Genomic DNA, 27,028 nt, shown 5'->3' on the forward strand with positions numbered 1-27,028 from the left:
ACAGGCACTTAGGTGGAATCGGGTAATGGAAGTCTTGCTGTCCCCAGGGACTCCAGGCTGCAGCCACCAGGTCTCTGGGCTGAAATTCTGGCTCGACAAACTAGGTTTGGGAGCAGGCTTTGGTTTGCTTTGTTCCACCTAAAACACAATGGAAAAATAGCTCTGTGTCTCTGCAAAAAGATTCCAGAGGGCTTTCTTTCAGGGACAAGATAAGGAGGCCAGTGAGGAAGTGCCACAGGCTGCCAAACACACACAGGGGTCAGCTCACTCCCCAGACAGAGCGCTGTACTGAGGCGCTAGTGTGCCCTTGCGCTGGTGTTAGTGTCTGTGCTTTCTCCATCTTCTTGCTGCCAGCAGCGGCTCTGAGCACGTGCGGTCAGTATCTTGCTCCTTGATCAGCTCTCATATCATGGGTCTCTGGACCAGGGGCCACGATCCCCTTGAAGAGCCACACGTGCCTTTGCTGCTGCTGCCCCTTCCATCCAGGATGTGAAACAGTGGGCGGCTTGGCGCACCTATGGCCAAGAGGCTGTGACTCCGCAGAACTGCGTCCTAGGAGCTCAAGCAGGAAAGTGGCCGCCTCCTGCCAGTTGGCGTTACAAATGGGAGAATGGCTGGGGGAAGACGCGGAGACGCAGAGCTGGGAAGCGTGGGCATCGTCCCGACCTTTCTCTGAGCTCCCGTTTCCTGTCTGCAGGGGCGCTCAGGAGCCAGGGCTGGTGAGGAGGGATGAAGCCAATGTGGTTCCGTTTCTCCACGGCCACATTTACTCATCGTCAAGAAGCTCTAGAAAACACATTCCCCTTTGACTTAGAACTAAATCCAAGGGTCCCAACTACTGGCCCGTAGGTCGACTGTAACCTGCAGATGCGAGATTTAATTGTTTTGGTCTTTCCAGTGTTAAAAAAAAAAAAAAAAATTAGTTGCCAATGTTCAAAACGCAGGTAACTTTATTTAAAAGTGTATACTGTCAGTTCTCCTTGAGTGTCTAGAGGCCGTGGGCCGGCATGTGGCGTGACGGCCTAGAGCAGCCCTGTGCAGTACACCCGTGACGCAGCCAGCGCTCCGCATCCATGCCGTCCAACGCGCTGGCCAGTAGCCACACGTGACCCTTGAGCATTTGAAATGTGGCTAGTGCAAAGGAGAAACTGAATTTTTAAGTTCATTTCATGTTAATCGATTTAAATGTAAAGTGCCCCAGTTGGCTTACGGCTACCTTATCGCACAGTGCAGGTTCAGAGCGGAGTGGCGGGCGCCCCGCTCGGACAGGGCCTGCCGGCTGCGGGTCTCCTGCGCTCCCGCCAGCCCGGCTTTCCTGCCTGTCCCGCTCCGAATCTCTGGGGCCATTTCACATTCATTAAGAAGCACAATGCTTAAACAGTGTGTTTTCCAAAATTGAGCACTTCAAAATATCTGCCACTGCCCTCGCCTTCCACTCTGCCCTTTCTCTACCTTAATTTAAACATCTGGATCTTATTCCCCAAAAGACGCATTTTCAGGGAAACACAGGAGTGTGATTATAAAGCCGTCCCCCCCCCCCAAAGCAAAAGCATCTCTGCATGAATTAGTTTCCATATCCCAATTATTCACTTCTCTCAGCCTTGCAAAGGACTTCCACAAAGTCACCTGGGTAGGAAAATCGCTCCCATGTCTGGACCCGTCCCTCCTCCGTGCATAAGCTGGGGATGGAGCAGCCAGTTAGGGAAGCCAGCTCATTAACCCACAGCAGCTGAGCCAGGTGTCTGAATAAAGAGAGAAAGAGAGAGTCGACCCCGTGTAACTATTTTCAAGTGCTGCACAGTGGGGGCTGGTGGTGACTTAGAGTTTGGCCAGATGTCCTGTCTTTATAGAGAGCTGGGCATCCACAATCAGTGCTGTCTGGAAAACGATTCCCGTTCCAGAAATACTGTTTTAGAGCCAGCACTGACCCAGTTGGATTTGAAGAGGGGAACTGTAGCCTGGAGAGACCCTGGAGGTCAGCTGTTCCCACCACTTTATCTTATGAGAAATAAACTACCTAAAAGTCAAGTGACTTGCCCATGGCCGTAAGGAGAACATATCAGCAAGCAGGAAACAAAAACTAGCGAAGCCGGCCTCTGAGTCCTGCCATCCCGTCATCCTTCCTCTCGCGTTTTGCCAGAGGGCACATTGTATATTCAGCATGGGCACCATGCCTTCCTTTTCTAGGGCCTTCCAGCCCTGCAGCCCCTGCTTGGGGGTGGATCACCCCAGCGCCCCAACAGGTTGCTGTCCAGGCAGAGAGCAGCCTGGAGGCGGACGTCCACATCATTGATCCCGACTGCCGGTGGTGGCCGGAGCCCAATGAGTGAACAGTGGAGGCCCCTGCCCATCTTGGAACCCCGGCAGCCCAAGCCGTAAATGGCACCCAGCCCCGTGAGCGAGTCCGCCCCTTACAAATAGCAGGGCGAAAGCAGGACCTCGCTGGTGTCTCAGCTCGGGAACTGAGCCTCATGCTTCCTGTGCAGTTTTTCTGCTCACGGCTCTGAAGAGGCTCCGCTCTGAACTTTGATTATATACATGTGTGTTAAGCATAGATATATTTGATTCAAATTGTTAAATGAATCTGTTTGGTTCAGAGACCAAAAACTGGCATCTGCAAGCCAGATCCAGCCCCCAGCTGTGTTTCGTTGGCGACTTTTGTTTCTTAAGGTGATTTAGTCACCCGTAGTAAAAAAGCAGGAGACTTCACATAAAAACGTTAGATTTCTAGCTTTCTTTTTAAAACAGGGAGCGACCGGCAGCACTGCGCCCGCCTCCCAGCATCGCGGGGATCCTCTGACATGGGAGGTGACACTCCCGTGGAGCAGACTTGCTTTCCTGCAGCCCTGCGCAGCCCACTCACTCACTCAGATGTCCAGCCTCGCTCCCACAGGCAGCGGAGTTCATGCTCCCGGTCCGGCCCGGAACGCTGTTCAGAGTGCACATTTATTTTTATCAAAAGGTGCCAGAAGCATGACCCTCCACATTTTGAAACTCATCTATTCAGTAAATATTTATTGAGATGTCCAGTGGGCCAAGCACAGGGCCAAGCCCTGCCCACGCGACAGGGCACAGACACCCTCCGTCCTCTCTCACTGGGCCAGGCATCGAATGCAACGGAGGTGGAAACTGTCCGTTGTCCCCCCTCTCGGCTACAAACTGGGTCCAGTTATATACGTCGGAGGTCGTTCTTTCATCCGCAGCCCAGTGCCGACATCTGGGCACGCTGGGCGCTGCCTGACTTCTGAATAGTATAGCAGACAAGATTGATCGTCCAGGCTCCCAGCTTGTAGATGATGAAATGGAATTAGGGGACCGAGCCATCTCATTCATGTTGTCGTTGGAGGTACATCTTACCATTAGATCGGTCATTGGGAGGCAGCTGAACCATCCTGGATCGCCGCTGGGCAGTGTGTGTGATGCCGTCAGCGCCCAGAGCACGAGTGAGGAGCACTTCAGAATCTGGGAGCCGACAGCGCCGGAGCTGCATGACGCACACCCGGCCGGCGTCTGAGCCGTGGCGGGACTTGGAAATTCAGCTCTCCCGTGTGATCTCCCACTTTTTACATCTATCTTGGAGGCATCTTTATTCCGTTCTTTAACACCGAGGCTCTGCTGGGTGGCAGATGAGTTTCTGCCTGTCACAGTATGAATGTGTAATGAAGGAAGAGCCAAAGACGAGCCCGTCTGTTGAGGAACCCATGTCATCAAAGGCCCACATTGGCAGCTGATTGTTTTTTATTTATTTCTGTAGGTTTTACATGACACCTGGAGACCATTTAAAATGTTACTTGGCGGTGAGAGGTCTGTGTTTAAAAATAACGCTCACCCAGTGCCAAATCACTTTAGAGTCGGGTACAAATATTGAGACAAAAACCCCAGCTGTTATTGCTTTGGCTGCTAATTTGAGGTGTCAGATGAGAGCCCGACTGCTATACGTCAGTGAATAAGGCCCCTCGTGAGATCGTTATGTTTCCTAACAGTTGAGAGTAATGGACTAATCAGTGCAGCATCAGTTGTTTTCATTAGAAGCCCACACAATGGTTATGAGCTTTAATTTAAATGGTCCTCAGGGAGATCGAGGAGATGAGTAATATGCAGCACCCAGGATAGTCCAGGAAGGCAAGTCCTGGGAGAGGCGGCCTCCCGCCCTCCTCTCCCCTCTCCCTCGGAAGTGCGCGCCTCCTTCCCCACCTGCCCTCGGAGAACCGTCACCTCCTCCGAACAGGCGGAGCATGCACGTCGCCGAAGGAGCGGATCCGTACTCTCAGTTCCTCGAGGAATTCTTAAACACTCCAGTCAGCCAAGCCAACGGGAAGGGTGGCTCCGGCAGGCCTGTCAGTCAAACCGTGGCCTTAGAAGGCTGAGACGTAATTGCCCTCTCGTCCATGTCACCTGCGGCACTGCCCTCGCTCTGCGCTGAGCGCTTCCTGCCCCTCAGACAGGGGAAGATCTGGCGATGCTGTCGCTTTGAGCAGCAGTGGCAGAGGCGGACGCCACGGCCCCTGCCATGTCGAAGCCGGTGCAGGCCGAGTCCACCACTCACCTGTACGGCTCACCTCCACCTTGGGAAGACCCAGAAGCCGCCAGCCGACGTCTATCTGAAGACAATCCTAGAAGAGGCAATTCTGCATAATGGTTAAAAACATAGGTCCTGGTGTCACACTTTGAATATTGGCTCCTCGACTCGATGGCCGTGCGATCAGGGCAGAGTTCTTTGATCTTTCTAGGATCCAAAATGAAAATGACAAGAGTGTCTCAGGATGGTTGAGAGAATTAAATGAGATACGGTGTGAAAAATGCTCAGCCCCCGTGACTCTGACGTGGCACTGTGGAAAGTAGCGATGTCTTCTGGCCACTGGGAACCCACGTCTGTAAGTCCAAGTCAGGACATCTCTAGGCGCACTTTAAAAAGACACCCTGTTGCCATGGCTGCTGATGACTCACCAAGAGTCTCCTTCTTGAGGAATGTCGAGGGAACCATCTTATTTATCTAGACTTAAGGAGATGTCAGTCCGCCTTGAGACAGGGGTGGACAGGCCAGTCTGTCTGACCCAAAGGTCTGGATCCACACCTGCGTGGAGGCGAAGAAGAGGGCTTCCAGGAGCACCCCAGGAAGGCTGGCATGTTGGGAGACGAGAGAGGGTCCTGCTGTGGATGCTTGCTTTTGCAATTATGCGATACATGCTCGCAGATAATACTGCTGCATTAGAGCCAATTACATAGTGTTATGGACACACAACACGAAGATTACAGCCAGAGCCAGGAAAGCGCAGAGTGATAAAGCAGCGGCCTAATCGGAGGAGACAGAGGGAGCTGTCAGCCTTATTAAGGGTGGCATGGCCGCAGCTGGACGTGGCCCTCCACGTCAAAGATGGCTATCTGGAGGGGTGCGACGGAGAGCCGCACACTCACGCCCGGCGGGCAGCAGTGGGGAGCGGGGACGGGCGCCGGCGCGGGGCTCCCCGTGGGCGATCACAGCCACCTCCGCCAGGAGCCGTTGGCGGCGTCAGAGCTCGGGCCTCTCCCCGGGCAGGGGAAGCTGCTCTTTCCACGCCAGAGGCCGTCCGTCCCAGGGGCAGCGAGCGGGCGCCTCTCTGCCGCCCTCCACACTCAGGTGCAGGCTTGATCCTCAGCCTTTCGCCCTGCTCGGTGGCTCTCCAGCTTGGCGTCCTCGGGAGGTTCATGAGAACACAGGCCGGGCCACCCCGGAGTTTTCGATTCGGGTGTGGCAGGGCCCGAGGGTGTGCATCTCTGACGCTCCCAGGTGGTGCCGCAGGTCTGGGGCCCACGCCGAGGACACTGCCCGGCTCATCCCGCGTCGCCCCACACCGGACTCACCTGCCCCATCCCTCAAACGGCGCCTCGTGCTGGACCCCAATTCCCTCACAGCACCACAGGTTCCAAGAGCAGCGGGACCCACCCGCCCAGGCGGGGCGGGAACAGTGGCGTCTGCAGTGAGCCCGCCCTACCGCCTGCCGCCGGGCTTTCCCACCCGTAGGTTCTGTTCGTAAGCTTTCCGAGCCTCTGACCTAAGCCATCTTCTCTAGAGCAGTTACGTGATCGCCCGGCCCGTTGCAGGTGAACGCCGGCAGAGGCAGGACGAGAGCTGCCCAGTGCCTAGAGCTGCCAGGGGCCAGCACGCGTTGCCTATGAAAAGCCAGTTAGTAAATCCGTTAGGCTTTCAGGCCACATGGTCTCCGTCGCAACCACGCGGCCATGGTCTCCGTCGCAACCACGCGGCCATGGTGACATGAAAGCAGCCATAGGTGGTACGTGAACAAATGGGCAAAACTTTATTTACAAACATGGGCCGCGCTGGCCGGGATTTGGCTTGTGGGCTGTAGTTCGCCAACCCCCAGAACAGACCAGAACGTGCCCCGAGTGTCCATTGTTCCCAGGCGGCCCCCGTCCTGCCGCAGCTCCCAACGCAGGGCGGCGCGACCCTCTTCGCGGTTCTGAGGTTCCGTTTATACTGTAGGAACAGTAGTAAGTTCACGGGCCGCCTCGTGCCCCGGGGAGAGGCTTAATGCCCCCTTTCTAGGACTCACAGTTGGGAGAGAGTGGGATCCATTGGTAGAAGTAGCATTGTCCAAATAGATCATTTTAATAGGAAAAACGATCCTTTTTCATTAGGCATTTATGCTCCAAATGTGACAAAACAGAAGAGAAACTAGAGCGTATACAGGTCAAACTCAGTCTCAGTATAAATACGATATCGATGACAAGGAAGGGCTTTATAAGAGAGAAATGAGAGGTAGGTAGACTGTTTTTTTAAATTCCATGGGGGAAAATTGCCTTATTTCTAGTTCACGCTGAAATGCCCATTCAGTGGCTTGTGATGGTACAAAAACGGGAGATGAGACAGTCCTGAGATTTTATACAATTAATTTGACCCCGAACTCGAGCTTGAAACCTGATGAAAGATGTCAAATCGAGAGCATTTACTTGGGGGAAAAAACCTCTAACCGGGGTGACTTGGCGTAAAGTGTATGTTCTCCAAATACCTCCTGGGATGCAGAGCAGCGAGGATGAAACTGGACTCCGGAACTGGCAAAGGTCTGCCAGGACCAGGAGTTAAAAAGACGGGGCTGAGGAGGGCACCCTCGCTTGGCCGCAGCCGGCCGCCCGGTGCGGGTGGGACCGGGTCACTGTCAGACCAACCGTGTACTTTTCTGTCGGCTGATTGTTAAGGAAGTTTACAGGAGGCCCGTGCGGTTACTTCTAGCTTTGGCCCCTGAGTGGAGATGACAGGATACCATGCTGGAGTCACAGACTTTCCCCGAAAACGGGCGGCAGTGGGTACGTTGAGGGAAACCGGCGTAAGGAGAGAACGGTAAGGCCTGAGCCCTCCGGGAGCGTGTGCGTTGCCCTGGGTAACCTCTCGTAGCCTCAAATTGCTCATCTACAAAATGGGGATAATCATTTCAACCTCAGAGTACTATATCAAATGAGACGAATGTGAAGGTGTGTTCTAAACTATAAAGGACTAAACAAACAAGCTACGGTCTGAGTAGGAAATAATTACTGTCTGTCGCCTTTGAGCCAAGTGTGAGCCACAAGTGTGCTTTCCATACCTCGCTTCGAGTACATGCTGGTCGGCTGGATACTTGTCCCCAAAGATGCCCGTGTCTTTATCCCAGGACCTTACGAACATCAGCTTATACGGCAAAAGGGACTTGGCAGGTATGACGGAGGATCCTGAGACGGGGAGGTCACCTCGTGTTACCCTGCGAGGCTGTGAATGTCATCACGAGGGTCTTCGTTAGAGAGAAACAGGAGGTCACAGTGAACAGCAGGAGCGAGAGGCTGGATGGAGTGCTGCAGGGAGGGGCCACGAGCCGAGGAATGTGGGTGGCCCGTGCACCTGCCAACGGCCAAGAAGCAGATTCTCTTCCTGGAGCCTCCGGAAAAAAACGCAGTCCCCTGGACATCCGATTTGTGTTGCTATAAGGCACCGAGTTATTGGTCGTCCGTTCCAGCAGCGGTGGACGGTGCAGACAGGCATCGTGCCTGGAGTGAGGCTTGTTGGGCCCATCCCGGCACCCCCACTCGCTTCATCCAGGAATGGGGACCGTGACACAGTGCCCGCTCGCAGGGTGGTGGAGCGATTCAGTGAGATGGGACAGCGTGCAATCAGCCTGCAGTTAATGGCGGCCGTTATTAGCTTGTCACTTCATCACCACTAACGCTGTGTGAGACCAGTGCTGTTACTACCTCCATGTGACAAAGCACGAAACCCGATGAGGTCGAGAAAACTGACTCATGGCTGCACAGGCCGGCGGCGGCAGAGTCAGAATCCAAACCCAGTCTCTGCCTCCAAGGCCCGTGCGCAGGGCTCTGCCACACTGTGTTGGGGTTACGACACTGACCCCTCCATCGAAGGCCAGGTGCCTGGGCGGGGGCACAGAAACCAGGCAGAGCACCGGGCTCCCTGCACGGGCAGAAGCCACCAAGACTGGAAATCGAACCCATGCTCATCAGGGAAACAAAAACTCTGGCTGCCATGGAGGTCAGTGTGTGAGAGGTTACTGCCCTCAACATCCCTGGGCTGGCCAGCCCTGCACGGCAAATCCTGGAAGTCTGGATACCATATTTAGTCATTTTGGCCCTAGAATAATTGCTATTATCGTAAATGTTTTATAGCCCTCATTACGGCTCACATTTAAACATCAGTGTAGTAATACATTAATAAGTCATTGCTGCTGGACGCAGAGTCCAAGCCCTGCACTGTCTCTTCGGCTAAATCAAGGCCAACTGTGAGCTCAGCCCAATGTCGAGGGGCTGGGCTTGGTCGGGAGAAAGGCTCTTTTCTGCAAAGCCATCTTTTTACCTTGGGGAGAAAAGGGGGATGCTCAGATTCGGGGCCGGTAGTGAGTCAACAACCCTAACCAGGTGTCCCTCACGTGTGGAACCTAGAACTCCGGGAGGGGTGGAAGGGGAAACGAAGGCAGCGTTTCTGCGCCAGAGGCCTTTCTACCCTGACGAAAGGGGCAAGGGGGGTAGGGCCCAGCCCCTGCGAGGACAGTGGGGCCACGGGATTGCGTTTTGTCTGGAGGCATCAGGAAGAGCATCTGGGAGTGACAAGATTCTTCAGCCCCAGCTCACGAGATGTTCTGAATGCTTCCAGGCTGGGCGGAGATAGAATGGATTAACCCTCACACGCACACACTCAGAACAGACAGGCCACATAAAACGAAATAGCTCCGTAGGCTCCACTTCATAAAATGCGGTGTCTGCACCGCTGCGTCAGTGCGGTTATGGAGTAGGCAGAAGCCGGCAACATAAATTTGACCTGTTCATTCCTTTCTACCACGCCGTATGCCTAAAATAATGCCAGACACATGGTAGGTGCACCATAAATACGGCAGGGAGGAAAATGTATTAGGTCCTGTGCCTTTGCGTAAACAGATTTCCTCCCGGCCTGTTGGCCAAACAAATGCTAGCCAGGCCATGGGGAACTGAGGAATAGCCTGGAGCGAGGGGGACGGGACCGCGGGAATCCTGCTGTGCACTAGGGCCACCAAGAGCTGAGGAAGGAGGCCGTGCAGGGCCCCTTGTGGGGAAGTACGGCGGTCACTGTGCTGGACAGAGCTATGTTCCCGTTTCCACGGGGGCTGGGGGAACAGGAATGACCAGGACAGACCTAGATTCTCTCCGCCGATGTCAGCGAAATGGTAGCCTCCCTTTACTGAGCGCATATGCACACCAAGCCTTTTACCAGCCTGTGAGGTGGTACCATTACCTGTGTTCCTGGAGAACCTGTGGATAAGAGATGTCAGTAGTTTGCCCAAGACCACACGGCTGGGTATGTAAGACTCGGCTGAAGTGTGTGTGGGCCAGGCCATGGGCCTCTAGTGATGTGCAATGTAGAAAATGTTAGAGGGCATTTTAACAGGAATGTAAAGTGCTCACCAAGAGTCAAAGGCAAAAGAAAAAAAGTCTTTTAACTCATGAAGGCTTCCGAGGAAAGGCTCCTTCCTGGGCCAGTGAGGGCCCATGGGAGAGGGAGAGGAATTGGGCTGGTGAGAGGGTATTTGAAGTGACCAGGGGAGAAGCACAGAATAAGAGCGTAGGGGTCAGTGACCACCATGAAGGACTGGACCACGGGCAGTGTCCAACTCTCGCTCTTAGAGATGCACAGTGAGGCAGGTGTGGGACCAGAGAGCTGAGAATTCGGCCCAGCCTCTTCGTCTGGAGAGCCACCGAAGTCACTGACCGGAAAAGGCCCTACTGCTACGCAGCATTTCCATCTCCGCAGATGGCTTCCTTGGCTGCCATGCTTTCGCTGGGTTTCCATAACAGGTCCTTGTAAGCCCAGGGCCGTACTTACTTAAACAGCCCGATTTCATCCTTCGGCAACTTTATCTCGTTGAGATCCATTTACGGACCTCACACCTCTCTCTCCTTTCCACTTACAAAGATACCAGTCTTTGCTAACATTGCACTGTAGGAAGTCCCATCCGTGGCCACGGAGATGCTCGAGAAAGAGGAGACTTAAACCCTATTCTCACAGAGCTCATAGACTCACTTAAAATAGATAAGATGTGCTTGAAGACTCAGAAGATGCCTGGAAAATCCTTACAGAATAACCTATCCACATAGCATTTTGTTTCCGGCAGAATGTACACAGGGCAATGCAAGGAGTTTAGAGCAAGATAGCTCTGGGTTTAATGCCTACCTTGTAGGGTTATGTGTTACTAAGCAAAATGACGTATATCTGTTTTCTTCTCTCTAAAACGAGGGCAGTAATACATAACTGGCATTGTAGCGTGAGAAATAGAGGTATTGTAGTGATGCACTCAGCACACGTAGGATTTTAGGGATCAAATTGTTGCTCCAGGTGGGTAAGTAAGTCCCGAGAGGGCAGCAGAGGGAGGAGGGGGCCACCTGAAAAGGGGATCGGGGCCTCTCTAACCACCCGGAGATGTGGCCGCCTGTCTCCTGCTGCCCCACTGGCCCACGGCTGTTGAGCTGCGGTCTCTCGGGCAGTCACGTCCGTTCCTCCCCCGCCCCGCCGCTGCTCTCCAGCTGACCAGCTCCCTTTCTCCTCTGTCTCCGCAGCACCCTCAACAACAACAACATCAGCCGTATCCTGGTCACCAGCTTCAACCACATGCCGAAGATTCGAACTCTGTGAGTAAAGACCCCGCTTCTCCCCCAACCCGCCCCCACTGCGGGCAGCCCAGAGTGCAGCCCCGGGCTGCTCGTCCCCACCGCAGGCAGCCCAGAGTGCAGCCCCGGGCTGCTCGTCCCCACCGCAGGCAGCCCAGAGTGCAGCCCCGGGCTGCTCGTCCCCACCGCAGGCAGCCAGAGTGTAGACCCCGAACTGCTTGTAAGACCTATGGTCTATGACTTGCCAGTGGTTCCTTTATCTAAATACTGTCGCCTTCTGCTGTTAACGAAGGCGGGTATTGGCGAGTGAGGGCAGATGGCGGGGAAGGGGCCCGGCGCCATCTGTGTTCTGAGCCACCATTCCATGGCAGACAGGCTCATTCCTCCTCGCCCTGGGATTTTCTGAACTGTGGGAATCTCCTTTGTGTTTCCCATCTCAGTGGAAAAGTCTATTGGTGTAACGTCGTCACAGAACACGTAGAGCCGAGACGTAATGACTCACCATTTCCATAGCTAATGTCCTGTACCCGGTGGTTCTAGCATATTGCCAATGGTCACGGTCGTTTTCCCCTCTGGGAATGGTGGAGGAGACGGCATCTCAGTGGATGCTCGTCCCCATCCCCCCAGTCCCCACCCCGCACACTCCTGGGCTCACCTGCACCCTGGATGATATTCCAGTGCTGGAATGCAGGACCTCGGTTCTTTGTCTTTAATGTTTGGGGGGGGGGGGGGGCGGGGCTCACGCCTTCCAGGGTGTGGACTCAGGTAGCAGATCTTCCCACAGCACCTCATACCGAGAGCAGTTCCGGTACCCTTATTGCCTGGGGAGTTCCCCTGTGCTCCCAACGAGGAACCCTGGTGTAAATTGCTCTGCAGACGGACTCCGCTGGCCTTTCCAAAGAGGTTTTACTCAAGCTTGCTGCCTTGTTGGTGGGTCCTCAGTGAGGTTTGCATCACAGCTGGAGGGGAGAGCCCGCCCCCAAGAGCTTTCAGCCAAATGTATTTAGGGCCGAGGCAAAGGGTTGGAATTCATGCTGCGCCTTGTATTAGCAGCTCTGGGACCTCTGTTTTCTCCTCTATAAATGATGGTGGTGGTGAGGAGCCAATGAGACTATATATGTAAAGTGCCCGGCATGGAGCACACAGTAAATGACATTGTTTTACCACCACCACCACCACCACCATCATCACCGTCATCACCGTCATCACCGTCATCACCGTCACCACCGTCACCATCATCACCATCACACTATTTAGCCAGAAACCTGGACCGAAAGTACCAAGCAACATGGAATCCACAGAGATTTGAAAACTCATAGAGCAGAAGTTGTCACTAGACCAGTAGTGTCAACATCACCTGGAACTTGTTAGAAAAGCAAACTTTCAGACCTCACCCCAGCCAGACCTATGGAATCGGACTCTCTGGGGGGTGGGACCAGCCAGCTGCTTTGAAAAAGCTCTCCAGGATACTCGATGCTCGTAAAGTTTGAGAACCCCTGCATCAGTGAGAGAGCGACCTTATCTCAGGTGAGAATGAAGCAAAGACCAATGAAGCGATTTATAAGGAAACAATGCACAGAGCCCCAGGAAGGACACAGATACGGAGTCGGGCAAACCTGAGTTGAAATGCAAGATCTTCCACTTACTCTGGGCGGGTTTCTTTCTCTCTCCTCCTCTAAGGACAGCTAGTTAATCAATGCTCACCTCAAAGTTGTTGAGAGAATGAAATGTGCTGAGGTGCAAAGTGCCCGGGCATGGCGCGCACTCAGCAAGCACTAACCGGAGCCCAGCTCCCCTCAGGTTCCCCGGTTCTTCCTTTAATCCCTCTCATGACAACAATTCAGCCAAGGAAGTCCATCCTTCTCCCTCCCTCTTAAAACACAACGATGCAGTTATGGAGTTTTAAGGAGAAACCATTGGGTCTTCAAAGGCCTCTTCGGAGTCCCCAGCAAGCCACCATGGACTGGAGGAGAGCACAGCCCAGGGCTCCCGGCCTCCGTGATCGGGCCGAGGGGGTGGAATAGCAGAAATAAGGCTCCTCCCTGCGGAAGTCAGCAGCCCAGCCCCCGGCACTGCCCCTCTGTGAAGTCTGCTTCCCCGCCGTTGTGTTCAGTGTGGGGACAGCAGCGACAGAAGCCGGACTGGGCCCACACGGGGATGGGCAGGCCTGGCCCTCGGGCGCTTTGTTTGGGAGTACGGGATGAGGGAAGAGAGCGGGAGAGTTTTTCCTCCCGGTTTCTGCTGTCATTCTTCCCCGTGGTCCCAAACACTCATCCGCGGAGTTCCGATCAATCACTCGATCTCGCCTGTTCTCTTTGCTCCCTGCCTGGTGCCATTTTCTCTTTAGTTTAATTTCAGAGATGGCTCTGTATAGAACTCCCCAGAGACTCGAGCTGACTAATCCCCCTTCACTGTAATTAAAGTGGGGGCGGGGGAGCTGGCGCTAGAGAAGGCGAGAAGGAGAGAGAGAGGAAGGAAGTCGCAAATGGGATTTCTAAAGGAAAGCTTTTATATTGGATTCAGAAAGCCACATTTTATAGAAAATGAACACTGACCCCCTCTAAAAGGATTTGCCAGAAATTTAATTTAGCATCTGTGGCCAAAAGGCACCTTTTACAAATCGGCATTTGTATTCATTCACCTTGTTTTCCGTAAAGGTGGTTTAGCCAACTTGGAATACGGTGTTTCCATCAGCAAAAGACCGCAGGACAGCGCCAGGAAGCGCCTCGCCGCCCCGACGCTTTGGCGTCTAAGGCGGAGACGAAGGCCGCATGCAGCAGGGCCGGGGGTCAGGAGGAGGCCAGTGTCTGGAGCCAGGCCCCTCACAGCAGTCACCACGGCAGACCTGGCTGCCGCGGCTTACAGCGCCCCAGGCCCCTTGCTAGGCGCTTCTCACGAATCGTTTCCGCCTTCTAAACAAACAGCCCTCGGAAGGGGAGCGGGGACCATTAATGTCCCCATGTTACAGATGGCATTACTGAGGCCCCGACTTAACTCCCCGTCCGAGGCCAAAGTCGTCAAGCACAGGGCCAGTGTCAGACCTGGGCCACGTGACCTCGGAGCCTGAGCGCCCCACGTTCCGCAGAGACAGAGCAGAAACGCGCGCTCCAGACGAAGGGGGGACCAGGGCTTCCACGAGGCCAAAGGGCCGCGGAGGCCCCCCACCCCCATGCCGTCGCCACCCCAACGCACCACAGTTACTGAAGGAAAGTAAAATGATTTCCCGTCTCACGCAGGAGGATCAGAAATACTCCTGCCGGGGTCCAGGCTCACGTTTCATGACGAACGTGATTATTTTCCTTTTACTGTCAGTATTTAGTATCGTAGTATTCAATTTAATCTCTCAAACATGATCTGAAAGGCAGCTCGAAAGGTCTGCCCAGCTTGACTCTCCCAGCATTTCTGGGGGGGAAAATTCCAAGAGCAGGAGAGCTGAGCCCATCAGCTGCCCTGGGCTTGTGACAAGAGCCTTCGCGTGGCTTTCGAGTCCTTTTTTGTCACCTCCTTTCCGTGGTCCCACTTGGGAGAGGAGACATTCCTACAAAGACAGACAAAGGAACAGGGACCGTCTGTAGTGGGGGCGAGGAGAGAGATGGCTAGGGACTCGAAGAAGAACCAACCTAATACAGTGTTGCAAAGGGAGAACCTCTGGCATTTGGATTATCTCAGAAATTAATCCGCTCAGTAAGGATCTGACTTCCCTAAACCTCGTTTTTGTTCTTCCATTGATCTCTTACCCTGATTGGAACTGACGGGGATTTGTTCACATTGATCCTCCTTGAGGGGCCCTGCTCGCTGCGTTGGGGTGAATCCCTGTGTCCTCGGCTTTCAACCCTCACTGCCCGGGAGGGTGCTGCCTTTCCTAATAAAAGCCAAACTCTCATCACAAAGCTCCGATCCTCCTGAAGCACAAAGCAACTCCAGTCCCTCGGCCTACGTGCCACCAGCCTGCCTCTAGTCCACCTCGTCGCCAGGACCGGCCCCCTGCGGCCACGTTCCTGGGAAGCCTTTGTACCCCAGGGTGCATGTTAGGCGGTGGAGTCCTCTCCCCTCTCAGGACAGCTCAGTGATGGGTCAGGAGACGGATCGTGATCACTCACACTGCAACTTCCCAGGATGGCCCTTCCTCCTGCTCTTCAGGAAAGAAGGACCAGCAGACCCTCTCTCTGTCCTGGACGCAAAACGGCCATCTCTGCTGAATAAGCAGAGGTCTTGCCTTCCCTCTTAGACCTGAGGTCCTTCCCCTGGCTTAGGGTTTTGCCTCCAACCCCTTCCCACCTGTCTCACCTCTTTCTGAAGCGCCTTCAGCAGCAGCAGAGGTCTGAGCTTTGAAACTCAGGGGAGTAGTGTTTGAGGCCTGTTAGAGGCACGTATCTTGGACCTAGTTGCCTGTTAAAATGTGTTTGACCTTAAAATTTGCTGTGGAATACAAAAAAAAATATAACCTCAAAATTAATCATTTTAAAACGACATCTTAATCTTTTTTAACTTTTTTTCAGCAAAAGATTGTGTGTGGGAATTGGGTCCCTTTAGTCCCTCTAATATGAGGACTGCCAGGCCCCCACTGGCCCTGGCCGCCCCGAGGTCTGCCCCCCGCCACCCCCACAGGGGCGGGGAGGCCGTGCCAGCATGCGGCACACGTTCTCTGCACTTGGCCGGTGTTTAGCGGTGCTGACCTTATGCGAAGTGGAGTGTGGTCAAGAGCCCTTCAGCGCTCTCCATTGCAGGCATGGAGGTGACCAGAGCTACTGCTTTTGGCCTCCACTCAGTCCTAACCGGCTTGACACAGAGTACTTAAAAGTCCCTAGATACTGCTGGCCGATTAGCATGTCCAGGATCGGGCATTCGAAATTTGCATCAGAAAGCCAAATATATGATCAGCTAATGTGACTAAAGCTCAGCTAATGTGACTATAAAGGTCACCACTCCTGACGACCTAGGGTCGTAGGCAATGTGGGAGTTGGAAACCCCTGATAGAGGAACCTTGGGAAGGACCTTTGGAAGCACCACTGGGTAGCCTTAGTCTGTCCCTCAGTCAGTGGAAAGGAAATTCAAGTCCCGTAACAAGCGGGGATTCCCCTGGGAAGTGGAACCTGCAGATCGTCCTAGGGAATTTTATTCACTCAAGCGCAAGAACTTGATCTGGGGTCACAGCTCCTAGAAGGAGAAAGCCAGAGTCCTGGAGCTGGTTAGGAAGTCTGTTCAGAGGCGCCTGAACCGGTCGGAATAGCAGATCAATCAGGCGGAATTGAACTTGGGAAGCAGGCGAAGAGCATTACGGAGACGCTGCCATGGATCACCGGAATCCGGCACGCACACCGCCTATTTAAATAGGAGGATGCACCTCCTCACCCTGGCTGGTGCACTCAGTGACGGTGGTGTTAGGCTCGCCAGCATCACATGCAGAAGGTTCATTAAAGGGACACTTAGGGAGAGAACGAAAGGGTAAAAGCAACAGCAGATCTCAGCCCTGGTGCCAGGGCGAAGAGGTGGAGAAGCCGTTTCAAGCGACGTGTAGCTCGCGCTAGCTAACGTACTGCAACTTGCACGTGAGCCACTCCTGCGGAAGTTTGACGCGGATCGGGACTGTCACTGTAACAATGTCGCCCTCCCCCTCCTGTGTGCTGAGGCTCCCTTGAGTGGGAAGGAAAAGAATGGAATTACTATGAAGAAATGGGGAATTGCTCACAACCCTCGATGCCCCATTGGATGTGGCCTGCACATGAAGATAACCGTCATTTGTGACTTGGCAATAAAAGGGTTGAGGTTCCCGTGGTAATTCAGTCACACAGAGGGAAACGCTCCCCTGGGCTTCGAGGACTATCGTGCTGGGCAAAGGGGCACAGAGGTTTGGCCCACTCTGCTCAGCCAGCGGCAGTCCGCCTACCTGCCCTGCTTCCCACTGTGACGGGTCTTCCCTCTGTCCCTTCCTCTCCCAGGCGCCTCCACTCCAACCACCTGTACTGCGACTGCCACCTGGCCTGGCTCTCGGATTGGCTGCGACAGCGACGGACCATCGGCCAGTTCACACTCTGCATGGCCCCTGTGCACCTGAGGGGCTTCAACGTGGCGGACGTGCAGAAGAAGGAGTACGTGTGCCCAGGTGAGCCCACTGCGCGCCCCCCCTGTGCTGCGACGCCGCCCCCACGACTCCCCCGACGTCACCCTGGACTCGGACACACACCCCAGCCCAGAGCTTGGTGCGGAACCCCCTGGGTTATACCAGCACTCCATAGTCACTTGAGGGGTTCCAGGAGAGATGCTCTTGTCATCTGTTAAGCGAAAGGGCTCAAAGGACTTATGAATCACTTTCCGCTAAGCCCCGTAGTCCATTTATGCCAAGAAACCTAATGTTCGTTAGGTACTTTAGCATCTGCTAAACGTGTTCCTGACATCCATTCGCTCATAGCAATTGGGAGGCAGGATAACGGAGGCTGTGGGGTCAGCCTGCTTGGCTGGACATCCTAGCTCTGCTCCCGCCTAGAGTGTGACTTTGGCAAGTAACCACATGTCTGCAAAATGGAAATAATAATAGTACATAACTCAAGGGATGGGTGGGAGGATTAAATGAAATAATGCGCATAAAACACTTAACATAATACATGGCACTTGGTAAGGGCTAATAAGTGGAGCTTAATTGTTACGGTTCAGGGGGCCCACAGAATGTGCTGAGCAAACATAAGCGTTTGATCTGTGGGCCGTGGAAGTGCACAGACGTCCCGAAGGCAGCTCAGGTCCCCAGGGATGGGAGGTGGCCGAGACGCTGAGAGTCCACCGGAGGGCAGAGTGGCTTTTGATCCGAGTCCTAAATTGGCCTGCTCGTCTGTTTTTTACCTTTCTTTGACATCTTCCAGTCCCACCTACCCTCTCTTCTCCAGTGGCAAAGAAGTAGAGCTAATCCCTTGATTTCCTCAGAAAAAGGAAGTATTTAGTTGAGGACTTTCCCAGAGAGGTATTACCGATAGCCACGAACCCGGTCCCAGAACTGGGTGCAGCAGCCTCCATAGGGAGTCAGCGTATAGGAAGGAGGCAGGACCACAGGGTGCTGGGCACTGGCGGGGACTGCACTTGTCACCTTTCTTAACTGTCACTGGTTTTCGGCGTTGAAGGTTTATTGAGTCAGCATGTGCTACGGGGCCCAGGCTGACCTGGAGTACAGGTTGGCTCTCTTCTGCACTTAGGTCGCATTTGCGATATATCAGAATTTTCCTTGAATTCAGCATCATCTCGTTCTCTGCTGCTTGCTCCTGTCATGTTATCACCTCATCAAGTTCTTTATTATCCAAAAACATTCCAACATGTCTTGGAGCAGCACCTCCATAATCTCCTATAGACGCCCACTTAGAAATCACTTCCCATCAAACACACGTAATGAAACCGTTTATTATAGGCACCAAACTCAAATATAGTGACTATAATTACAGTAATTATTAGGCAAAGGATACAATATCGGCGTAAGTGCCAGTGAAAGAAATAATTACAGAGTGCAGGAGTCATCCAAGAGCTAATGAGAAAACCTAATTAGGGAGAATGTTAAAACACATCATTATAGGTGGGCGCCAGGTCTCCTGCTGCACGCGACAGCGAACAGCACTTCGTCACAAAAGCACCGTCCCATCAGAGGAGTCGCAAGACATTGCTTACCCAACAGCAGGCAGGGTCCAAAACCCAGGTGGCCAAGGCCGGCCGTGCAGGTCCTACAAATGCTGACCCCCCACCCTGCCCCGTTCATAGCGGTGAAGCCCATTGCTTTCGATAGATCCTGTGGCTTCTTAATACGAAGTCAGGTGTTTTTGGGGGGCGCATAAGAATTCAGTCCACAGACTCCAGACATGAGTATGCTGTGGCTCTCCACCCTGTCACCACAGTAGGAATTAAGGGGAGCGCCACATTGGGACCATTATGCGCGAGGGTGTCTTCAGCTGCTTTCTCAGGATTTCATGGGTTAGAAATAGAATGCTGTGCAGGGTTACTTTCTGAAAAGGTCGAAGACAGATATAATGGTCTGGAGGAACTGGTATATAGAATATCCATGATGAATGAGCCACTGCCGCCAGTTCTGGGGTGCAGAGGACCACCTTTTCCAAAAAGCGCCCCCTCTTTAATAATTGTTAGAGGTGGAGCATGAGGCTGTGATGGAAGGGCGCCAGGGAGCAGCGTGGAGCAGGACTCAGGCTGTGCACACAGCGGGGGGTCAAAGAGAAGGATTATGTTCACATACGGACCACCCTCCACGCACCCGCTGCCGGGGGCGCGGGCCCCTCCATCGCAAGCCCAGTAGGGCATCTGAAAGAGAAGAGCTTGCACATCTCCGATTGCAGGTGTTTGGGGTGCAAAGGTCCAGTGCTTCTCCTCGTTCAAGCTCTTCCTCAGTTACTTGAAGGAGGAAGACTTCAGTCAAGAAAGCAGGGTGGGCAAGAACATCTCTTAAGAAACATAGGTTATCTGCTCAGGAGAGAGAAAGGCATGGGGGACCATTTCAGCCATCCCTGCCTGTAGCTTCATCACCAGTGGCCCCTGTCAAGGGCGCATCGGAAAACCTCCCTGGGCCCTTAGACAGTATTGGAAAAATTCACCAAACACACCACTGCAGAGACAGGAAGGGGCTCTATCTCGCTCAGCCTGCGAGGGCCCTGCCTGCCCCAGTCTCTGACATATCTCCCTTTGAATTGGACCCAGCTGTCTGGAGCCCGGCCTCTTCCCCCAAGAAGCCCTGCTACAGCGTTCCTTATCGCTCCCGCTAACCCAGAAGTCCGCTGGCAGCATGCGCGGACAAAATTCACGTCCTCCGTCAGCCTTCCAATCAAAGGCATTTATTTTTTTAATCTGGGGAGATAAGTGGGAATTTTTCAAAAGGACGAGGGACTGTATCTTTATTTTATTTATTGTTAACGGGTTGTTGTTTGTTTGTTTGTTTTTTCTGTGATATACAACCGGACTGCTTGGTTTCCTTCAGCTAATGCCGGAACGATTCCTGTTAGCATTCCTTGATTCAGGAGGAAGGTTAGGGCCCCAGGATGAGCAGAGTTTGCAGCCCCCAATTCTTGTTACCTGAGCCAGACTGGACTTTTTTAGAGTCCATAGAAGAAAGGTTCTGCTTGGGCCACTACCCGGCTCAAGTTATGTGAGTTGCTGAGTTTTTTTTTTGTTTGTTTGGTTTTTTGTTTGGCTTGGTTTTTTCAATCTTTACGTAAAGGGTCTATTCAAGAATTTAAACTCTAGGATTTATCTTTCAATGTGTCAACTTTCTGGTATCTTAATCTGAGAAAATTTTTTCCAGTCACAGTTTATAATTCAAAGAGATTAAATATTTGACCTCCTGAGTCAATTACCTCTTTCCTTTGAACATCTTTGAACTCATTGGGTTGTCCACCCATTTCACACTCATCTGCCCATGGCCTTCGAATGTGAGATACTTTTAAATTAAAATTGATCAGGTCTTCACATAATAAGGGGCCACATCTTAACATTTTTTCAGGTGCCCCAAAAGCCCGTAACAGTGTTCAATCCTCTCAATGAACATATTCTCATTTATTATTAAAAATGAAATAGATCTATCTCCCTGGAAACAAGAAACTGCCCCCTCTCTCTTTTTTTTTTTTTTTTTTTTTAATTTGGGACCAGTTACTAAGTATAAAGATAATTAAGGTAAGCCTGACTGGCTGCCCATCTCCTTAGGAGGTTTTAATTAACACACCATAATTGGACATTGCAAGAATGAGATTATTAGGTTTATAGCCATTCCCAAAATTATCATGCCTCTGGTATTTAAATCACATTCATTTATATTCTCATCATAATTGCTCGAGTCCCATTGTCACTGCAGTCTGTTGTTGGCTTTTGAAAGGCCAGAGGCCAACAGGGATGCTTAATTTGAATACTGGAATTAATTTATTTCCACATGCTCGCAAGGCCATTGGATTTTTCAAATCTGTGCACTCTACAGGGTGGTGTTCTCTTTAAAGACAGAGAAGAATGAACGTGGCTCTTTCACAGGGACGGCCAGTCGTTCCAGTGTAGCTTACCCGATCCACGTCTCCACCCGAGCCTCCTCTTTCGACCCCCCAGGACTCTGAGGCTCTGATGGTCTTCAGTCTCACAGCAGTAAAGAGAGGCATTTGGGGTGTCTTTTTGGCAGAAGAGAAGGTACGAAGAGCACCGGACAAAAATGTGGAGCTTCGTTCTTCACTAGCTCCATGATCTTGGGCAGTTCGCTTAATTTTCCTGTTCTTTCATTTTCTTATCAGTGTAATGGGAACAATAGTAATAGAGCCTACGTCGTAGATTTTATGAGAAGCAAGTGAGATCCTGCATACAAAGCACTTAAGGCAGTTTCTGGCACGAAGAAAACATTCTGTGGACATTAGCCGCTCTTATGAGAATGATGGTGTTGCCATCGCTGTGTCCTTGGACAAGAACGCTCTCCTCTCATGTCCTCACTGTCTCCAAGGCCTTTTGGAGGTCTGAAGACCTTTGCCCCATTCATCTGGGCAGATAAGTTAGGCCTCTTGCTTTTGGCATGATGATCACCTCTTTGCCAATCAGGAGAACAAAAGTGAGGTGGCTCCTGGGCCAGAGCCATCTCCCTGGTCATCACTCCATCGTTTTCGTCCCTCAGAACCAGGGGAAGAGTTGGTAGGGTAATTAGTGCCCCGTCCATGCCGGGACCCTTTCCCTATGAGAAGTCAGGCTGGGAACCCATCCCTGCCCCCCGAGCTCGCGGTGTGCCCCACCCCACCACTGGAGAGCGGGAAAGGGCCAGTGCCTCTGTTTCCCCAAGTTCTGCTCTGTCCTGGCCTTCATCAAGGCACCTGGTCACAATTCAGAGAATCTTAGGCGTCGTCAGAAGCCTAGGCATCTCCACTTCCTCCTTGTTTGGCACAGAGGTCGCTTTAGCTGCAGATTGAAACTTTGAAGCTAAAGTGGTGAATGAGGAAAGGCGAGCTGGGCCCAGATGGGGGACAGGGACTTGGTCCCCACCCTCTTCTCCCTACTCCGGATGAGAGCATCCTTCTGCTCAGAGCAGCGACATTTCAATGCTACTAGGAAAGCTCCAAGAGCACAGAGCTCGGACGCTCATTAGAAAGGAAGAAACGAGGAGCAAGTCCACACGCACGCCTCAGCTCATGATAGAACACCTCGGAAAGTAGATTCAAAGGGTCCTGTGTGCTAGTCCATCACTACGCTCTGCTTTAAGGGACGGGGGAGGTGGTGCCAGCAGACAGGCTCGGCCAAGGATTGCGAGGATTCCTGGGCCCCATGAGGACATGGTATGAGACAGGAACACAGGCGTGTATGCAGGCAAACACGTACCCAGATAGTCCCTTCCCTCAAAGGTACGTAAGAGACTCTTCCTCTCCTGATATAAATCTGTTCCCGTTCCTCTCTGCTTCCCTCTCATAGTCAGAGAATTTTCTGGGTAGAAAGGTAGGTGTTTTCGCGCTTAGTCCCCTTGGAAAGCCACTTCCCTGCCCCACCTCGTCACCCTCAGCACATGTGGACAGGAAAGGCCGAGAGGGAGGGATTCGATGGCACTGTTTAGTGGAGTGCCTGACCCATGCAAGTGGCCGGGGCTCAGAAGGAGCCCCAGGGGACTGGGCAGATGGCCTTTGCCAGGACTGAGAGCTGAGGCAGAAAGCCTTTAAGTTCAGTCAGGGGAATCCCATCAACCCATAGCCACTCCATCGCCACGCTCTGTGGCTGATCCCGTTGGCCAGAGCCCATGGCACTCAGCACTTTAGGGAGTCTCCCCTCGGGCCCTCCCAGAAGGATCGCTGCCTCGGTAGCTTGGTGACATTCAGCCCGTACGTCTGCCAGACTCTGGGCCAACTTCATTCGTAAATTCATCTGCTCATTCACCAAGCTGTGTTTATGGAGTCGGTGTTTTGTGTCGGGCCCGGTTTTAGGCACTGGGGATGTAACAGGGAATAAGACAGAAGAGCCTGCTGCCCTGGTAGAATTTACATGCTAGACTCAGTCTGTCCAGACACAGAAAGCAAAGGGGAGGGACTTCTGCCATCACAGCAGTCAGAGGCCCAAAGGGAAACGGGCTTGGTCCATCAAGCACTGATTAGAGGGGAATGTTTCCTGGGAAGACGAACCCAGCTTTCAACCCCACCTTCAACCTGAAATGTTTCGTGTCATCAAGAGAGTGATGTCTTTGCCGTGTGTGAATGCCTGTCGAAGGAGCTGCCCGCCCAGGAAGCGCACAGAGGCTATAATTACCTCTCTGCGTAATTAAAGGTATTGTTAGTGACCTGGTTAAGGAATCTTGTTCAAAGGCCTTTTTGCCTTGACAACATCCCTTTTAATGTAGCACAAACACACATTGCCTACAGAATCAGAGCCACCCCGTGAATGACCCAGCTCATTCCCCAGGGACTCAAGGCTGCAACCTGGGTCTGGTTTAAACAAAATTACCTTCAGCATAGAAGTCCGAAGGGCCACCTTTGAAAAAACTCCATCTCAGAACTTCCTGTTGCCTGTTTGAACCCTCGAGGATGATGTCTTCCCTCCTTTTTTCCTGAAACACCCCAACCAAGTAGTATATTGACAAATCAAAAGAGGGATGACAGGTAACCTCCCACCCTCCGCCTCAGTCAATGGAAATGCAGGCGCCCAGGCCCCCGCCTCCACAGGGCCCCTGGCGTTTCCCTAATGGCAGTGCATCCCACTGCGGGGGTTCTCCCCCGGCTTCGTCAGGCACACTTGTCCCTCCATGCGGAGGTTCAGGCCTAGCAGTTTCCTTTGGGGAGTGCCATCTGCACTTCAGAGCCCTGACACCTGAAGCCATGCTGCTCCCAGCCTCCCCAGGATGCGGGTGAGGAGCCGGGAGCCCCTCGCTCTTGATCCTCTCTGGCACCTACAGAGAGAGGCGCAGCAGAGGAGGGGAGGGCCTGCTACGCGTCTCGCTCCTCTGCTTCCAGTTTTCTGATGAACAGTAGTCGTCGGTCTTTAGGCCCTGAAAGGGGTTCGGAAGGCTGCAGCCCAGACTCCCTTGTTCACTGAGATGGTAGCAAAACAGCTTAGAGGGGCTACTATGACGTGCCTAAGGTCTTGCAGGCAATGAGTGATAAAAACATCAATTAGCATGATGACAACAACAACAAACATCGCTGAGCTCTAACTCGGCCCCAAATGGTCCCAAATGGTGATATTCGGCCACCTTGTTTCTTCCCACCTTGTTTCAATAGTGACTTCCCACCTCTAGAGAAAGGAATAAAGGTGTGTCTATACTCAGCGTCCAATTCCCTGGCAGAAGCCTCAAACCCCGGTGCCCTCAGACACTGGGCGCCCTGAGAGAGCGGCCCTAGTATAAGCTCTTTGCGTATTTTCATGCATGCTTGGCTCTAAGAGCAACTCTTTCTTTGAAAAGCTGGGATAATGGGATGACAGAGCAGGTGGAACAATCAAGAAATAGGTCAAGGTCAGAATCTCTCTTCTTGGCTCAGTATTCAGCCAGTGGCAGCTGTATCTCTGAGATGAAGGGAGATGTCAGCCGGCGATCATTTTCCAGGTAGCTTATCAGGTAAAGCTGCCTCACTGGGGAGCTGGTTAAGGGGCAAAGAAATCGAGGCGGCTCCTGACTCCGACACGAGCTGACCGCTGTGCTCCGGTCCCACAGGCCCCCACTCGGAGCCTCCAGCCTGCAACGCCAACTCCATCTCCTGCCCTTCGGCGTGCACGTGCAGTAATAACATCGTGGACTGTCGAGGGAAGGGCCTGACGGAGATCCCTGCCAACCTGCCAGAGGGCATCGTTGAAATGTAAGTGCCCCATCTGCCACCCTCTGTCCCTAGCGAGTTAACCTCTCTCTCTCTCAGCCAATTCCCCAGCAGGCTGGCAGAGGGCTGGGTTAGAGCTACCGTTAAGAACCCTTAGGAATCTCTTTGCTGTCCTTTTCCAGGCTTCCCCAGGTATGATAGCTCAATGGTCAAGCACATAGACTCTAGAGCACAATCAGCAGACTACAGCCATGGGCCTAATACGCCTACCAGCTATTTCTATAAATAAAGTTTTATTGGAACACAGCCACACCCATTTGTTTATCTATTGTCTATGGCTGTTCCAGTAAGACAGTAGTGAGCAGTTATGACCAAGCAAGTTACGGCTCACCAGCCTAGTGTGTGTTCCATTTGGCCCTTTACAGTAGAAGCCAGCCAGTCCCTGCTCTGGGGTCACCCTGTGATTACATCCTGGCTCTACCATTTACCAGCAAGGTGACTTTGGGAAAAATAATTGCCCTCTTTCCTTTTCAATTTTCTCATCTATAATAATGTGGTTGTGAAAATTAAATGAGATACTGCATGAAAGCACCTAGTACAGTCCTTGGCACGCGGGGACGTGCTCTGGGTGAGGCGGTGGTGCAGAGTCCATGAACGATGCGCGTATTTGAGAGCTGCCATTATCCGAGCGGGAGACTGAGCTCGTAATCATTTCAAATTGGATTATTGTCCTCTGGATCGATCTTCAGGTAGAGACAGGTCGTGCATGGTTATGCGTGTGCACAGATATCCAAAATTCCAGTAAAATGTGTTTGTCCACGTAGCTCAATCTCATCCCCTCTTCCCTCATGCATTAGAAAAAGGCCAGTGTCTAATTCTGGACTGAGAAGAGGGTCAGTCAAAAATGACCTCAAGATCACTCTTTATGTGATGATAATTGTTTTCATTTTCTACCTTCACCTTTAGGTGGCTTTATTCAAAACATAATTAGCTGGAACCCTCCATCTAATCATTAGCTAAAATCCCTCTGAATAAAAAACATTCATTTCTCTCCCCTCTCTGCCTCTTCATCTCTTTCTCCTCCTCCCGTGCTTGCCTTTGTGATCCCAACACATTCCAGTGGATGGTCCATTGACTCTTCCATTCATACATCCAGTCAGCAAATGTCTGTTGTGAGTTCACGGGGTTCCAGTCGCAGCCCTGTGCTTGGGGAGTGTTAGCAAACAAACAGACAAAATTCCTGCATTCATGGCACTCGTGTTCTAGTGGTGGGAAGAGCATGATAGACCATGAACGACGCACAATAAATTAGATAACATGATAGAATGTTGCAGGTTCTATGGAGATAAATAAGGCCAGGAAAGACTTAAAGTGAGTGAGGGGGGGAAAAAAACAGTGAGTATCTTAAGGAAGACTGTTACAGGAAAAGGGAAGAGTGTATGCAAAGGCCCTGAGGCAGGAAGGTGCCTGGTATACCAGAAGGCCAGTGTGGCGTAAACACAAGGGAGAGCCTTAGGGGCTGGGGTCCCAGGGGTAGTGAGGGGCCGGATCACGGAGGCATTTTAAGGATTTTGGTTTCACCATGATTGAGATGAGAAGAAACATATGACTTACGACAGTGGAGCCTTAGTTTCTTTATCTGTTTTGTCAGCTTTTCTCTGATCTCCTTTGACACTTTCTTCCCAGGCCCCAGCGGACACAATTCGTGCCTTCACGCCCTTCCCGTAGGCAGGGGCTAGTTAGCGAAGCGTCCTTTTGGCCTGACGTCCACACCTTCTGTGGTCTGCATCCACCTTCGCTCAGCCCCCAGGCTTCCCTTCAGCAAGAATCAGTGATCAATGCCCTTCCAGTTTCACCCTCCTTCGCTCCTCCTGGTCCCGACTCTAGCCTTGAAGAGCCCTCTTCCCGTGGAATTCCCGCAGACCTCGCCGACTCTCCTGCTCACCCTTCTCCTGTCATTTCTTATTATTCTTGTCCTTGCTCTTCCTTTTCTGCACCATTTTCCCCTCTCTTTTTCTTCCTCCCCTGATTCTTTCTTCCTCTTCTCTCTTTCTCCCACCCCAGGCCTTTCAATGTCACTTGCCAGCCCCGTTTCTCTCTCCACCCAGCTAACCCTTTGCTCTTCTTTCTAAGAGGCCTCCCCCCCCTTCCCTCTCCATCATGCCAGGGCAGGACTCTGGGCCTCCCAA

At 52.5% G+C, this 27,028-nt stretch overlaps 1 protein-coding gene across 2 annotated transcripts in view; it reads left to right on the forward strand.

The window, feature by feature from the left end:
* The window catches only part of SLIT3 (slit guidance ligand 3), a 583,670-nt gene that overhangs the window by 461,320 nt on the left and 95,322 nt on the right, over window positions 1-27,028 (forward strand). For both annotated transcript variants that reach the window (XM_036224942.1, XM_036224941.1), the window contains 3 exons: window positions 11,065-11,136; window positions 17,055-17,218; window positions 24,740-24,881. In XM_036224942.1, coding sequence (XP_036080835.1) covers window positions 11,065-11,136; window positions 17,055-17,218; window positions 24,740-24,881 — 378 coding nt within the window. The remainder of the gene's footprint in view (window positions 1-11,064; window positions 11,137-17,054; window positions 17,219-24,739; window positions 24,882-27,028) is intronic.

This window comes from Rousettus aegyptiacus, unplaced genomic scaffold (genome assembly GCF_014176215.1).
Source record: "Rousettus aegyptiacus isolate mRouAeg1 unplaced genomic scaffold, mRouAeg1.p scaffold_m13_p_7, whole genome shotgun sequence".
Classification (NCBI taxonomy): domain Eukaryota; kingdom Metazoa; phylum Chordata; class Mammalia; order Chiroptera; family Pteropodidae; genus Rousettus; species Rousettus aegyptiacus.